This window comes from Cynocephalus volans, chromosome 10 (genome assembly GCF_027409185.1).
Source record: "Cynocephalus volans isolate mCynVol1 chromosome 10, mCynVol1.pri, whole genome shotgun sequence".
In the NCBI taxonomy this organism is placed as follows: domain Eukaryota; kingdom Metazoa; phylum Chordata; class Mammalia; order Dermoptera; family Cynocephalidae; genus Cynocephalus; species Cynocephalus volans.
This window is the reverse complement of record NC_084469.1, coordinates 73,601,575-73,617,548: the sequence shown is the minus strand read 5'-3', so window position 1 is coordinate 73,617,548 and position 15,974 is coordinate 73,601,575. Positions and strand designations below refer to the sequence as shown.

General features: G+C 39.4%; 2 protein-coding genes across 3 annotated transcripts in view; one reads left to right on the top strand and one right to left on the bottom strand.

The window, feature by feature from the left end:
- Nucleotides 1-14,675, top strand: part of CFAP263 (cilia and flagella associated protein 263) — a 36,529-nt gene extending 21,854 nt beyond the window's left edge. For both annotated transcript variants that reach the window (XM_063111071.1, XM_063111072.1), the window contains exons 8-9: nucleotides 10,118-10,273; nucleotides 11,266-14,675. In XM_063111071.1, coding sequence (XP_062967141.1) covers nucleotides 10,118-10,273; nucleotides 11,266-11,352 — 243 coding nt within the window. In that variant the 3' untranslated portion in view covers nucleotides 11,353-14,675. The remainder of the gene's footprint in view (nucleotides 1-10,117; nucleotides 10,274-11,265) is intronic.
- Nucleotides 11,762-15,974, bottom strand: part of PRSS54 (serine protease 54) — a 41,008-nt gene continuing 36,795 nt past the window's right edge. The window contains 3 exon segments of the mRNA XM_063109910.1: nucleotides 11,762-11,829; nucleotides 11,832-12,273; nucleotides 15,446-15,577. Coding sequence (XP_062965980.1) covers nucleotides 11,762-11,829; nucleotides 11,832-12,273; nucleotides 15,446-15,577 — 642 coding nt within the window.

The following is a 15,974-nucleotide window of genomic DNA, read 5'->3' as shown; positions in this document are numbered from 1 at the left end:
CATAAAAATCCAAATAGCTCTGGGCCATCAAAGCAGAAAGTGGCACCTGGAGACTCACAGTTCAGTAGTGTTGCATTTTACTGCTGGCTTAGGCTCTTAGAGTCAGCTCTTAAGACAAAATTCCTAGAGTCCAAATAACACTCAAAAATTCCTTAAGTGACCCATAAAGCACAATATTAAAACTTTTGCATCTACAACCCCATACAAACAAATAATGTAATGTAACATATGAGAAAAATTATGCCTGCCAAAATATAACGTTTTATTTAAAGGAGAGAGTGAGAGGGCTGTTTATGCACATAACTCTCACTTGGGACAATGGATGCTAACTAACAGCATAAGCAGCTGTAGCACAGGTTGAAGGACCGCAGACCTATGACCTCTGTCCTGGGCTCACTCCACGGCCTGTGGTCACTGCGTGAAGAGGTGGATGGACTCATCTGAGGTCCCTACGTATCTACATTGCGATTTCTCTCTCTCATTATTTTGTTGAGCACATATAGCTGGATTTCCATAACTTAAAGGCTCATTGGATGTGATTCACAGAGGACATCTTTGGGAGGGTGGAGGAGAAAGAGCACTGGACTTGTAGTCCAAAGGCCTGGCATCAGGTTTGGTACTGCCAGTTTCTAGCCTTGAACAAGCCCTTTAGTTAGCCAGGACTGTTTCTACATCTGTAAAAAGAGGTCACAGCCCTTGTTGTGGTGATGTGATAGGACCATGTATAATGATGCTTTGTCAACCTCTAAAGCTGTTAGTACAATTATTAGCATCATTGTCTTGAATGAGCTTGAAGTGTCCCCATCACTATGCGCAGCCCCAAACCTGCCCACAAATTGCCAAAAGCCACAGGATTGCTACATGTGACTCAGTTTCATTCTGGCATCCACATCATATCCTTGATGGAGAACCAACATCTTCCACAAAAAAAAAAAAAAAAAGTACAGAGTGGCAGGTGACAACATTAAAACAAAAGCCTATGCCCTTTCTCCAGGCAGAATTTCTGTGGTAATAATTTATTTTTCCCTTGGGTTGATAGTTATTAGATTACAAGTAAAACTTAAAATTGGTTTTCAAAAGTCTCATATTCACTGCTTAGTGTATTTTAATTTTCTTGTTAACTTTTTTTTAACAGATTTATTGGGATATAATTCACATACCATATAATTTACCCATTTGAAGTGCACAGTTCAATTGTTTATAGTATATTCACAGAGTTATATAACCATCAGCACAATAGTTTTAAAACATTTTCATTATCTCTGAAAGAAACTCTGTACCTATGAGAATTTGTAACCAAACAGGACCCATTATGTGTTACACAGCAAGCAAATACTGACACTGGTCTTTGCAGCAGAGAAAAAAGGTTTATTCACAAGGCAGCCAAGTGAGAAGACAGGGGAAATAAATCTCGAATCCAACTTATTGACAGAAGGAAAGAAGGGATATTTACGAGAAAATGGTTAGGGGTGGTGCAAGGTGTGGGGGATCATGATTGATTAAAGGGTTTGAGGAAGTTATTCAATGATCTATGCAGGTACAAGCTGTCTGCATGCCTCATCATGGGTTGCATGTTAAAGTTGGCAGCATTAGCATGATCTGGAGGTGGAGTTTTCAGCCCTTTAATATCAAAAGGTCTCCCATCGGATATTTGTGCAGGCTTTGTAGAGAGGTTTGCAGTCTCAACCAGTTTAGCTCAGTTTGTGGTAGGTTGAGCTAGCCCCAGCAGTCCTGCAAAACACCTTAGGCAAACAACTCATGACTTCTGTGCCAGAAGCATTATCTTAAAAGGCAGGTAGGAAGAAATAGAGTGAGAGGTTAGTTATGGAAATTTATGGAAGGTCAAGAGTTCAGATCCCTGTACTGGCCAGCCACAAACACACAAAACAAAACAAAACAAAACAAAACAAAAGAAATTTACTTAAAGAATGAGCAATTTAAACAGGAAATAAATTTTAACTGAAAAGTCACTGATTACAATTTCAAAATCCTTCTCCATTCCCTACCTCATCTCACTCCCACCCTCCAGCCCCAGGCGACCACTAACTTACTTTCTGTCTTGTGGCTTTGCCTATTCTGTACATTTCACATGATAGGAATCATACAATATGTGGTCTTTCATGACTGACTTCTTTAACTTGGAATAATATTTTCAAGGTTCATATTGTAGCATAGGTCAGTGCTTCATTTCTTTTTATGGCTGAATAATATTCCATTGTATGGATAGACCACATTTTGTTTATACATTCATCAGTAGTTGGACATTTGGGTTTTCACTTTTTGGCTTTTATGAATAATGCTGATATATACATTCTTGTACAAGTTTTTGTGTGGATGTGTGTTTTCTTTTTTCTTAGACATATACCTAAAAGTGGAACTGTTGGTTATATACGGTAACTCTATGTTTAACATTTAGAGAAACTGCCATACTGGCTTTCAAAGTGTCTGTACCATTTTGCATTCCTACCAACAATGTATGAGCATTCCAATTTCTGTACATTTTTGCCAACACCTGTTTTTTTCAGTTTTGTATTCTATAAAATGACCGTCCTAGTTGGTATGAATTGTTTTCTTGTGGTTTTTATTTGAATCTCCTTAATGATGTTGAGCATAGTTTCATGTGCTTATGGCTACTTGTCTATCTTTTTTGGGAAACGTCTACTCAAGTCCTTTCCTCAGGTTTTAATTGGGTTATTTATCTTTTGGTCATTGAGTTGTAAGAATTCTTTATATATTCTGGATTCAAATCTCTTATCAGATATATGATTTGCAAATATTTTCTGCTATTCTGTGGGTTTGCTTTCTTGACAGTATTGTTTGCAGCACAAAAGTTTTTAATTTTAATGAAGTCTAGTTTATCTAGTTTTTTTTTTGCACTGTGCTTTTGGTGTCAATTCTAAGAAACCATTCCCTAACCCAATATTATAAAGATTTGCTCCTATGTTTTCTTTTAAGAGTTTTGTAGATTTAGTTCTTACATTTAGATTTATGATCCATTTTAAGTTAATTTTTTAAATGGTGTGAGGAAGGGATCCAAAAGCTGAAAGAAGAAAGGAGATGAAGTATGTTCATAGAGTTTGTTATATGAACCTTCTTATTTACCATCTGTTGTTCTCTTCATTTCTTCCTGTGGATATGAGTTACCATCTGGTATTACCTTCTTACTCAAGTACGGCTTTGCTTCAACCTGCCTCCTTTGTACTGTTATTGTCAAATATAATACATTTTTATGTAATAGGTCCAAAAATGCAATTATATATGTATTGTTTTATGCACTTAATTTTTAAATAAGTTAAGAGAAGAAATATGCAGTTATACCATTTTTTATAATTACCAATGTAATTACCTTTATTTGCGCTAATTTTTTTTAATGTGGATTCCAAGTTACTGGTGTCTGGTGTCACGTGTTTTCAGCCTGAAGAACTTCATTTAGTATTTCTTGTAAGATGGGTCTGTAGCAGTGAATTCTCTAGATTTTTGTTCACCTGGGAATGTCTTTATCTCTCTTTCATTTTTTTAAAATAAATTTTTATTTTAGAAGTTTTAGATTTACAGGAAAATTTTGAAGATAGTACGAAGAATTCCCATGTACTCCATACCAAGTTTCCCCTATTTTAATGTCTTACACTAGTACAATACATGTAGTACAATTAATGAACCAATATTGATATGTTATTATTAACTGAAGTCCATACTTTATTCATATTTCCTTATATTTTGCCTAATGTCCTCTAACTGTTCCAGGATTCCATCCAGGATATCACATTACATTTAATCTCATGTCTTCTTAAGCTCTTCTTGGCTGTGACAGTTTCTCACAATTTCCTTGTTGTTGATGATCTTGACAGTTTTGAGGATTTCTGGTCAGGTATTTTTAACTCCTGAATGTTTATTGTATATGTTGGATTATAATCTAATGTTACATTATTGTTGCTCAAATTTTTCCAGGTTGGCCTTTGGGAGCTCTTTCAGTTGACTTTTGTGTCCCTTTGATATATCCATTTGTGGGTTGTCTTTTTTTTTTTTTTTTTTTTTAATATTTCGAGCACTTCCTTTCTGGCACTAGAAGATGCTCCAGGCTCATCTTGGATATTTCCTGCCCCAGTCCCAGAACCAGACGTTTCTCTAAGGATTCCTGGTTCCTTTTGGTTTTGAATGGCATTAGAAATCAAGATCTGAATGTGCTCATTGCTTGCTTCCATTTTTGAAGGATCATTTTGCTAGATAAAAGATTCTTGGGTGACATGGGTTTTTTTTCTTTTTTTCTCTCAGCACTTAGAATATATGATCTCACAGCCTTCCAGCCTCATTAGTACACTTATGTTTATTACAATGAATGTACCGGTGATGATACATTATTATTAATGTCAATTCTGAACTTTATTCATATTTCCTCAGTTTTTGGGAAGGGAAGATGAAAAAATCAAAGAAAATTGTTTCTGATGAGAAGTCAGCAGTTAATTTTGTTGGGCTTCCCTTGTATGTAAGTTGTTTTCTCTTGCTGCTTTCAATATTTTCTCTTTGCTTTGTCATTGAGCATTTTGAGTATGATGTGTCTGGGTGTGGATTTCTTAACATTTAGTCTACTTGGAGTTTGTTGAGCTCTTTGGATGTGTAGCTTAATGTTTTTCATCAAATCTGGGAAGTTTTCTGCTGTTATGTCTTTGAATATTTTTTCTACTTCTTTTTCTCCTCTTCTTTTACTCCCACTACATATATATTGGTATACTTAGTAATGTTCCATATTCCTCTGAGACTCTGTTAATTTTTCTTCATTCTTTTTTCTCTTGGTTCTTCATATTGCATAATCTCTATGAATCTATCTTCAAGTTTACTGATTATTTTTTATGCTGGCTTAAATCTACTGTTGATCCCCTCTAGTGAATTTTTCATTTTAGTCATCTTATTGAAAAGACTCCAAATTTTCACTTGTTTATATATATATATATATATAATTTCTACCTCTTTATTGATATTCTCTAGTTGATGAGACATTGTTATCATGCATTCCTATAATTCTTTAAACATGGTTTCCTTTGCTTCTTTGAAGTGCTTCTTTGAAGACTTTGTCTGCTAAGCCCACCATAACTGCCATAAGGCAGTTTATGATGCCTGTTTTTTTCCCTGTATGGGTCACACTTTTTTGTTTCTTTACCTGTCTCATAATTTTTGTTTAAAAAGATGTATATCTTAGATAATATAGCAACTCTCGATATGAGTCCCCCTACCCCTTTCTTGGGCTTGTCATTGTTTTTGCTCATTGCTTGTTTAGTGACTCAGCTGGACTAGATTGGCAAAATCTATTTCCCCTGCTGTTAGTAGCCTCTGATGTTGCTCTTCAGATGGTGCAACCTTGGTCAGATACAATCTCCCTGACATCCAGGCATGATTGTTGTTTCAGAAGGGTTCTCTTTGACTTTTTATCTTCCTGCTTAGCTTCTGGCTGGTCTTCCTCTATTGACATCCCACCCAGCTGTTAGCATCCATTAACTGCTACCTGATTGCTCTATTGCTTTTTTAAAAATTAATTAACTTTAATTTTTAATTGAAATTTAATTGGCTATACATATTTGTGGGGTACAGAATTGACTATCAGTACTCGTGTACAATATGTGATGGTCAAGTCAGCATAGTTAGCTTATTCATCATTACAATACATAATGATTTTTTGTGTCCATTAGCCAATTTCTCACTGACCCCCTCCCCTCTCTATTGCCTTTAACAAAATTCTGATACATTAATTGTTCCATATTCTGATCCAATTAAAGTCAGTCCCCTTAGACAGTATTCCAGACCTCTCTGATTGACAGCCTCTATTCCTGGGCAAAATTTCTATACCTCTGCACTGGAGGTCGGGGTGAGAACAGTGGACCACCTTACTTTGTAGTGATACATCTGCTCTACAAGTGGGGTGCTGGGTGGGGATTGTAGTCCCTGGTCTTATAAGCATGCCCCTCATAGCTGTAGTACTTATGTTTAAATGCCTCAGTGCTTGCTACTTCATTATCTTAGGTATTCTGTAATCATCATCCTGAGAAGAGTATGCACTGATGGTTTGGGGTACATCTTTAGGTCTCCCTACAGTTGTATGTCTATACTACATAAGTAGGAGATAGTCACAGAACACTTGACAAATGTTATTGCATTCTGAAAACAAGTTAATAAAAATTAATTTTATTGGTTTGCTTCATAGTGATTTAAAACATTGCTTTCCAAACTGGAAGGTGCAAACCAATCACCTGTAAACCTCGTTAGAGTATAGATTCTGATTGGATAGGTCAGGGGTAACCTGAGGGTTTGCATTCCTAACCAGCTCCTAGGTTATGCCAGCCACAGATTGTTCTTTGTGAAGCAAGGAATTAAAAGGCAGTGTTTGGTTAGGAAAATTCAATATCGCAAAAATGTTAATTCTCCTTAAGTTGATCTGTGAAATAATGGTATTTCAAATAAAATACCAAATTGTTTTTTTGTTTTTTTGGTTGTTTGGTTCATTTGTTTTTTTAGAATTTAAATAAGCTGACTCAAAAATTCCTTTGGAAAGGGCCAGCCCATGGCTCACTTGAGAGAGTGTGGTGCTGGTAGCATCAGGGCCACGGATTCTGATCCCTGTGTAGGGATGGCCAGTTGGCTCCCTTGGGAGAGCATGGTGCTGACAACACCAAGTCAAGGGTTAAGTTATCCCCTTACCAGTAAACTTTAAAAAAAAGAAGTTAAGTTATCCCCTTACCAGTAATCTTTTTTAAAAAAAAGTTCCTTTGGAAAAATAAATAAGAGGTTTTTTTTTTTTTTTTTTTTTTTGGCAGCTGGCCAGTACAGGGATCAAACCCTGAACCTTGGTGTTATCAGCACCATGCTCCAACCAACTGAGCTAACTGGCCAGCCGCCCCAAAATTCTTAATAAGTAAATGAGAGTACTAGCCCTATCAGATACTGAAATATGTTATGAACTTGCAATATTTAAAACAAGCTCATGAATAGCCTGAAGTATCAAAGAAAAAATATATAAGGCCCTATAATGAGCCCTGTTTCAGATCATAAGTATCTGATAAAGTTTTGATATTGATAAATTTAGTTTATAATAAAGGTGTAATTGCAGTATGCAAGTGACAGCCAGATTATTGAATAAATGATTTAGGATGACTAGGTAGCCATTTAGGAAAAAATTAAATTGGAACTATATCTTATACTGAAATTAATTCATTTGTATCAGATATTTAAATGTGATAAAATGGTTAAAATCCTAAAATAAATAATGGGAAAATTATTATTGTAATCTTAGAACGGGGAGGCCTTTCAAAATATAAAATCTAGAAACCATTAAATCAATAAAGTCAATCATATAAAAATAATTTTTTTCTGCATAGCAAAAAGCATCATAGGCAAAATCAAAAGATAAATAACTGGAAAAATATTGTATCTAATATCACAAGGAGCTAATTTTCTTAAAACAAATAACTTTTATAAATTAATAAGAATAAACCAACTACTAATAGAAAAATGGGCAAAAGTTTTAAAGAGTTTACAGAAAAGCTAAAAAGTCTCAAACATATGAAAAATGTTCTACCTCACTCATAATATAAGGAATACAAAATAAAGCTATAACGGGATATTATTTATCCTCTCTTAGATTGATGAAGATCAAAAAGTTGATAAGACTGTGGAGAGAGAATGGAGGAAAACAGGCAGTCTCAAACATTGCTGCAGAGTGTAGTTAGCTTGATCATTGCAGAGGGCAGTTTAGCACTATTTACCAAACATTAACATGCACATGTGCTTAGGACAGGGTTTCTCAACCATGGCACTACTGACATTTTGGGATGGATAATTTTTTCTTGTGGAGGGCTGTCTTGTGCATTGTAGGGTATTTACTGGCATCCCTGGCCTCTACCTAATAGATGCCAGTAGTACCCCCCCTAGTTCTGATGAACAAAAATGTCTCCAGACATTGCCAGATGTCTCTTGGGGGAAAAATAACCTCTGGTTGAGAACCACTGCCATAGAACGAGCAATCTCACTTTTAGAAGTTTATCCTTTTTAGCTCCCACAAGTAAGTGAGAACACGTGGTATGTCTGTTTCTGTGCCTGACTTATTTCGCTTAATATATTTTTTTCTAAGTCCATCCATGTTGCTGCAAATGGTAGTATTTCATTCTTTTTTACAGCAGAGTATTATTCCATTGGGTAGATATACCACAGTTTCCTTATCCACTCATCTGATAATGGACATTTGGGCTGGTTCCAACTCTTGACTCTTGTAAATAGTACTGCAATAAACATTGGTGTGCAGGTATACCTTCGACTTGATGATTTCCATTCCTCTGGGTATATTCCCAGCAGTGGAATAGCTGGGTCATATGGTAGATCTATCTGTAATTGTTTGAGGAACCTCCAAACCATTTTCTATAAAGGCTACACCATTTTGCAGTTCCACCAACAGTGTAGGATGGTTCCTTTTTCTCTGCAACTTTGCCAGCATTTATCATTCTCAATCGCAATTCCTTGAACTTGTTAAGACAAGCAAACAGATATGATGTTCATGGAGGGGGGAGAGAGGGGAGGAGGGAGGATTCAGTAAAGGGACATGAAAATCAACTACATCCTATATTGATAAAATTAAATTAAATTTTTAAAAAGTTTATCCTAATGATATACTTGCATATTTACAACATGACATATACCCAGAAGATTAATAATTGCAGCATTGTTTGTTATAAAAGCAAGAGATTGAAAGCTAAGTGACTGTGGGGGATTTGTTAAATTATGGTACATCCATGTGGAAAATTATGCAGCTGTCAAAAAGAATGAATAAATTCTTTACATGCTAATACAGAAGGATCTGCAAGATTTACTGAGTGAAAAAAAAAGCTGGATGAATAAAAGTGAATAGAATATGCTATTGTTTGTGTCAAAAAGGGAAATGTGTTTGTATAGGCAAAGATTTCTAGAAGGATGCACAAAACCTAAAAATACTGTATGCTTCTGGGAAGGTGACCTTCATGATGGGGCGACAAGGGTGGGAGGGGAGTTTGTCACAGTGTACTTTTATACCATTTGAATTGAATGTGTTACTTACACAAAACAATTGGAAAAATAAAAATTTAAAGGACAATGCATGTTCAAAAAATCTACTCAGTTAAAAGAAAAAGGCTAGTCAATTTTACTGTAGAATTTTTTTAAAATTAAAATTAAAAATGAAGGGATTCCTCAAAAAATTGAGTTACCATAGGTTCCAGCAATTCTACTTCTGGGTATATACCCCAAAGAATTGAAGGCAGGGACCTGAACTGATTTTTGTACACCCCTGTTTATAGCAGCTTTATTCACAATGGCCGAGAGGTGGAAGCAACCCAAGTGTTCATTGATGGATGACTAGATAAACATACAATGGAATATTATTCAGCATTAAAAAGGAAGGAAATCTGACACATGCTGCAACATGGATGAACCTTGAGGACATTATGCTAAGTGAAACAAGCCAGTCATAAAAGGACATATATGATTCCACTTTTATGAGGTACCCAGAGGAGTCAAACTCATAGAAACAGAAAGTAGAATGGTGGTTGCCAGGGGCTGGGGGACAGGGGGAGGGAAGAATGGAGAAATATTGTCCCTCATTAGGGACAGAGTTTCAGTTTGAAAAGTGGAAATAGTTGTGGAGATGGCTGATGGAGATGGCTGCACAACAATGTGAATGTACTAATACCACTAAACTGTACACTTAAAAATGGTTACAGTGCTAAATGTTATGTATATTTTACAATGAAAGAAGGCAAGAAAGTGAATTGAGACTTATCAAATCAAAGTATACTTAAATATGAGGACACTCTCAATAAAGGAGGAAGGGAGAGAAAGGAGAGAGGAAGGAAGGGAGGGAGGGAGAAAGGAAAGAAAAAAGTGAAAGAAAAAGGCTGTTTTAGACTGCACTTGGTGTTTCTGAACTGGATTAAAACGTCACTATCTGTAAAATATCACAGTCTTGTGATTCCCTCCACCCCACTGAAAATGTAAACACTATTTTTAGAACTACATTGAGACTAGGGGGAGGTGGCAGGGCTGCTAAGTCCCAAAGCAGGAGCTGCCAGGGTTCCCTGGGTGTAATCGGTCCTTCCCACCCCAGGACCGGGCCAAAGCCGAGGCTTGGAACAAGAAGTTACGGAAGCAGCTGGCTGAGTTCCGAGCTCCACAGGTGATGGTGTACCTCCGGGAGAAGATATTAAATGGGGACCTGGAGAAGAGCATCAGGATGTGGGAAAGGAAAGTGGAGATTGCAGAGGTGGGTCACAGAGAATCCCGTCTTGTATGTCCTCAACATTTTGGTTTAGGATTTTGTTTTTTGAGCTAGGAATACAGATGTTTGGACATGTAATGTCTGTGAGAAATCTCAGCAGTTGCTTCAACTATTAAACCAAAACGATGTGTGATTTTTTTCAAAGCTCCTTTTTCATAGTTAGGAACAAGGTCTTTCCAGCTTTCAGGGAGAGACTATAGTAATAGTGTGTTTTTAGTTGCTTGTTTTCTTAATGAATTCTAAAAGCTTCTGAATCCCTCCATACAGTTGGTAATTTAGTGATTGATACTTTGTATGTGGAGAAGCCAGTTTTTTAAGAAATGAGATTAATATCACTCAGAGCTTGCTTCCATACATTTACATAGTTGCCATGGGTCTTTTGTTTTTAACTAATCCTCAGCCTTTGAATATGCTGCAGTGTGCACAGGTAGCACTCTTGCTCCTCCTGAGCTGCATGAAAGAAACGGGCAACATGAAAACAATACGCTGGTGTCAGAGAAAAACGAAAGCACTGAGACTGCCACAGCCAGTTTGCAAACTGAGTCACTTAAGGCATGATTAGAGTAGCTTAAAAATCCAGTCGGGTCACTTGGGAAACCAGGAGCTTGGCGTTTCACATCTAAACCCCGATTCCATTTCCCATGTTATTTTCTCCTGCCTTTCCTGCAGCCATTTGGTGGCGGGGAATAAATTAGGGTCCAAACTTGGGCCTGTCAGATCTGAAGCTGGGAAGTAACAGAGAATCGCAGCAGCAACCTGCAACTTCCCACTTCACTGAACAGAAGCAAGCTCTTTAGAAGACTCTTCTAGGTGGGTGCCATGCCTTGGTTGCCCCCGTACCATGCGTAAACCGTAGGGCACTGCACCACACCAGGTCATCCGCACCATCAGCAGGGCTGGATGAGAGTTGCATTCTGAATAATCACAATCAGTTCTTCCCAAGTGACCTCCCCCCTCCCTCTTTTTCCTTTTTGCAGATGTCCTTAAAAGGCTACCGCAAGGCTTGGAATAAAATGAAAACAACCAGTGAGAAGTTGCAGGCAATTTGCCCCCCTGGGAAATAGCCAGATCCATTAAAGTATCAGCTCCTTTCTAGTCATGGGGTCCTTTCCCTTTCCCTGTGCTGGCTGGTGTCCCTGACTCCCCAGCCAGGCTACCCATCACCTTCTGGGCCACATCTTCCCATGAGGGGTGTGTTCAGAGTCTGGCCCCTGGAGCCTTTAACACTGAAAGAACCACAGGACACTCTAATGGTTTGATACTGTTAGCCCACATTTAGTTCACAAGCACAAATGAAAGTGACCTTCCCGCATGTGGGAGTGGGACAGAGGAGGGAGAGCCAAACCAGTGTGTGCCCTGAGCCTATCTGTGGCAGCCCGGGTGTGCAGCTATCAAAAACAGACACCAAAACAGCATGGTGAATAGCTGGCACTCAGCATCCTGAGCTTACTCTTCAGTTTGGGGGGTTAGCTCCTAGACCAGACTGCTGCAAAAGAAAGCAAGTACAAAGAAAACCAAGATAATTTCTTGGGGCTGATGCTTCCTGCACTGGACCCACTCTCCTCATTCTCCCCACCATAATAGTCATAGTACATGGGTTGTACGGCTGATTCCCTTATATTCTTTTCACTTAAGTCTAGATTATCTGTAGAGTTGTTTGCTAGCTGTGAATATGTGGTGGACATTGTTTGCCCTTGGAAGTCTGATTGGGACCATTCATTGTGGCTAAATCTAGTCTGTGTCTTCTGGGTTGAGGTATCATATGATTTCCGGGGGGAGAAAGGATTCATCTTCTCCCAGTGGTAGAGTGAAGACAGGGATAGGCTTGCCCTCCCACTCTTGGACATGATCCAGTTGCTGTAGTCTTTCACCACGGTGTACAGAAATAGACCAGGGCAGGACTCGCCACCTTGGGTCAGGATTCCTCTCAGGACCCACACATCCAACTGGTCTAGCTGGCACATCATTGGGCTTCCTGGGTCCCCCTGTGACAAAGGACAGAAGACTTCAAGACTTAGAAAAACTTGTTTTCTTTTTAAACATATCCTTATGCAGTTTACTGTTTGTTCTAGAAATGTTTTACACTCATTCTTACTGGAAAAGGGGCAAATTATAGGATGCTATTTCAAACCTATGTAGCCACCACCACAAATTCCAACAAGATGACTTTTTCTTTTATTATGCAAATTACCTGGGGACTTCTGCAGATTGCCTGTAGCTTCCTGTTTCATATTTGATTTTCTTGCTCCTTTACAGTACTTTGACTAAGTCTTCCCTCTCTTTTGGCTTCTCATTCCTCAAATGTTGGTACGTCTTCCCTTTCTGGCCTGGACTGCTCACATTTCCCCTTCTCTGTCTTGCTTTTGTCCTTAGTTTAAGCTGCTCCCTCCCACCCGCAGTCCTGCATGGAGCACACACTGGGTGAGGTTCACAGCTTTTCCACCTGCTCACCCACCCCGCCTGCTCTTGGCCTTGCCTCGAGTCCTCTGGGACTTGGGAATTCTGCCACATACACATATACCATATCTCACTTAGGATGAGTGGGTAGAAGGTTGGCACGCTTAGCTAGATATGTAACCCTGGACAAGTGGCCTAATTCTCTCTGAGCCACAGCAAGCATACGGTTAATGCCTGTAACATGCAGAGCGCCTGGCGGCGTGCTTGAAGCACAGTATGCCCTCAGTGAGGTATTAGCTACCATCATCTTGATGTCTGTAAAAGGCCATCATTTTTCTGTGAAAAGGTGAGAAAAATGGGAAAAGCAACAAGACGACTACTAGATGTGATTTACCTTACCTGCCCCACCACCCCCGCCTCCTCTTAAAGGAATACTCCACCCCCACCCTTGCCCCGAGAACCGTGTTGTCACCTGAAGGCTAGTCAGCCACAGGCCACAGTCTGAACAGAGTTGACAATGAGAAGCTAAAAGGCAGCAGAGTGTCCCCCTCAGCTCTTCCCCTCCGAGGCCCGGGTGTTTGGTCTGTCTCCGGTATCCTCTTTCAACAAACCTCCCTTTTTCTGAAGAAGCCACGCGACAACAGAGGTGAAGACGGATAGGAAAAGAAAGGAGCAACTGCACGCAGGGCAGCAAGGAGGCATGCTCGGCCAAGCCACTGTAACTCCCTGGTGGTCTCTCAGCAGGCCAAGGCCAGACATGGCAGGAAGACAGTGCATCTTCATCCCGTGCTTCTCGTTGATGAGAAGTGAGTGCTTAAGTGTAGGATTCTTGTCTTTCCAGTTTTTCACGATCTACTGTTCCACCCCACACTGCCATACGGCAAGGGCACAGATTTCATCCTGGAGTTCTGGCTAGTTATCCTAGGACTGCACCCCATTAAGTCTACCTAGGGCAAGCAGCTCCCTTGCCAAGAATGGCCTGATGTCCCTCCTTTTTGCCAGTTCCATTCCCAGTTTGTCTTAACTGTGGTTTTATCGATTGAGGAAGAAAAGGAATGAAATTTAGGATGAACAGTTAGATGAAGGACTGTGTGGTAGATGTCCCCACCTACTGCATGGTTGTGCAGGTTGCTATGTCACCCGGGTGCAGAATATGCTGCTTTTTCTCTTCCCCATAATCCCGTGGGGCTGCAACTTCTGAAGCACAAGCAGCTGAGACAAAAAGTACCAGGTGCCCCTCTGGAGCAGCCCTACCTCATTTCCCAAGATAGCAGCCACAGCACAGAGGGGCTCTTTCATTGTGTGATCCTCTCCCTGGACATTCAACAGAAGCCCTAACACTTATTTAAAAAAGAATGGGCGGTGGGGCTGAGTTCAGAGTAATTCTGTCTTTGTTGGGTTTGGAGAAACCCGTTAGGCAGGTATTGAACCTGGTGTTTTGTTCTACATGTGAGAAGTGTGGTTTTGAGGATCTCTGGACACTAGAACACATTTCCAAGAGAGGAAAGGATTTTAGGTAGACAAATCACCATTAGAGGGTTTGCAAGCACAATTCTGTTCAAAAACAAAGGACTATTTACACGTGTACCACAGTTAACAACCAACCTGAACTTTGCAGGTGGGTTTTAAAAAGGTGATCACTTAGAGTATAAACAGCTTACCATATTCCATTGAGTCTAAGAGACACTTAAAAAATGAACATCTTTGAAATTGAGTTATGTCTTTTAATCAGTTGATATGAGAGTTTAACTGGCAGCATTTTTTCCTTCTTGGTATTACATATAATAATGGTTCATTCTACAAGTGGTAACACCTTAGATTTGATGAAGTATGATGCTGGATAGATGGAATGGCTGATGGCAGGATTTTGCTAAGTAGCTATGTCTCCTACTGTATTTTAACACATTATTTGAGAAGTTGTTAAGGTCCTCCACCTGGCAGAGGACCCAGTACAAAACAGGCACTGGGTAAACACTGAACCAACTTTGGAAGGGCAAACTTACTGCTTAATGAGAGGCAGTCCTGTATGCTTTTGCAATAAAATGACTTTTAGAAAGAATTATCTGTATGTATTTTTTTCCCCTTACTCTAAAAAACTTGTTCATCTAGATCCTCTGGGGAAAAATATTTTCCACATGATGGAGTCCTGAAGGTTATTTAGAGGAGAGAGGATGATCCGCATTTTAGAAAGACATTATCTTTGCTCTAACATTTATTGACTGTGTGACACTGGTAAGCCACACTTTCTCTGGGTTTAAACACAAGGGGGCCTGAACCAGGTGTTTATGAATCAACACATTTTTCTGAGACAGTAGTATAGTCACATCTGTACAGCCCTCATCGGAGTGGAGAACAGGGCTTTTTACAGAAGAAAAACCCAGTAACTGATAAGCAATAGCATCAGAGGGGAGTCTAGGTTCCACAGAACCTGCCCACAGTGACCACACGCTGTGGACCTGCTGGAAGTCTATCTGCATATGTGCTTGGACTTGCCCTTTCAACTAGTTAAAAAACATCTGTGACCTAGACATGTTTAATCACGTTATACTGAAAATGGTGATTGGTTAGTCCATTCAGTAGATTTTTATTGAGCACTTGCTATCTGCCAAGTGCTATTCACCCCAGAGACAGCCGTGAATCCCAAGTCACAGTCCCTGCCCTCATGGAGTTCCCCATCCTGTGAGGGGGAGTCCCGAGGCTCCCCTTGATGTGACCAATGCTCACTCCCAGCATTTAGCTTCTACTGCATCATGTTCTTACCAAGCAGACGAACTTAGTTTCCTGCTCTACGTGTTCACCGCATCCTGTTTTCTGGAGTCTGTGTAAGGGACATCGGTCCATGTCTTTCACGGAGATTTTCCTTAGGATACTCATCGTCATGTGATTTCCTGTCTGGACCATGCAACAGAGAGCCAAAAATTATCAACAAGAAGGCAGTCCCTAAGTCAACAGAACTGCAACCCATATGTCCAAATGAGAGTGAGTAGAAAATGTTCTCATAAATCCCTTTTTTTCATAGATATCAGAATCTGTATCTGAGTTTTTACAGAAAATCACCTTTGCTTTGAATTTGAATGTGTAGACATGCAGAGAGCAATTTATCCATCCTCCACATCTAGAGAGTATCCATTTCCTTGTTTCTTTCTTTCCCAAGAATAAAGGAAAACAAGGATAGCTTAGACAAGAGGACAGTCAGCTCTAGTTCAAGGAATAATGTCCCTTCACCCCTCCATAACCATGTACTCATTTCAGGCTGTCTACTGCCTGCATATTTCTAGCTTTCATCTAG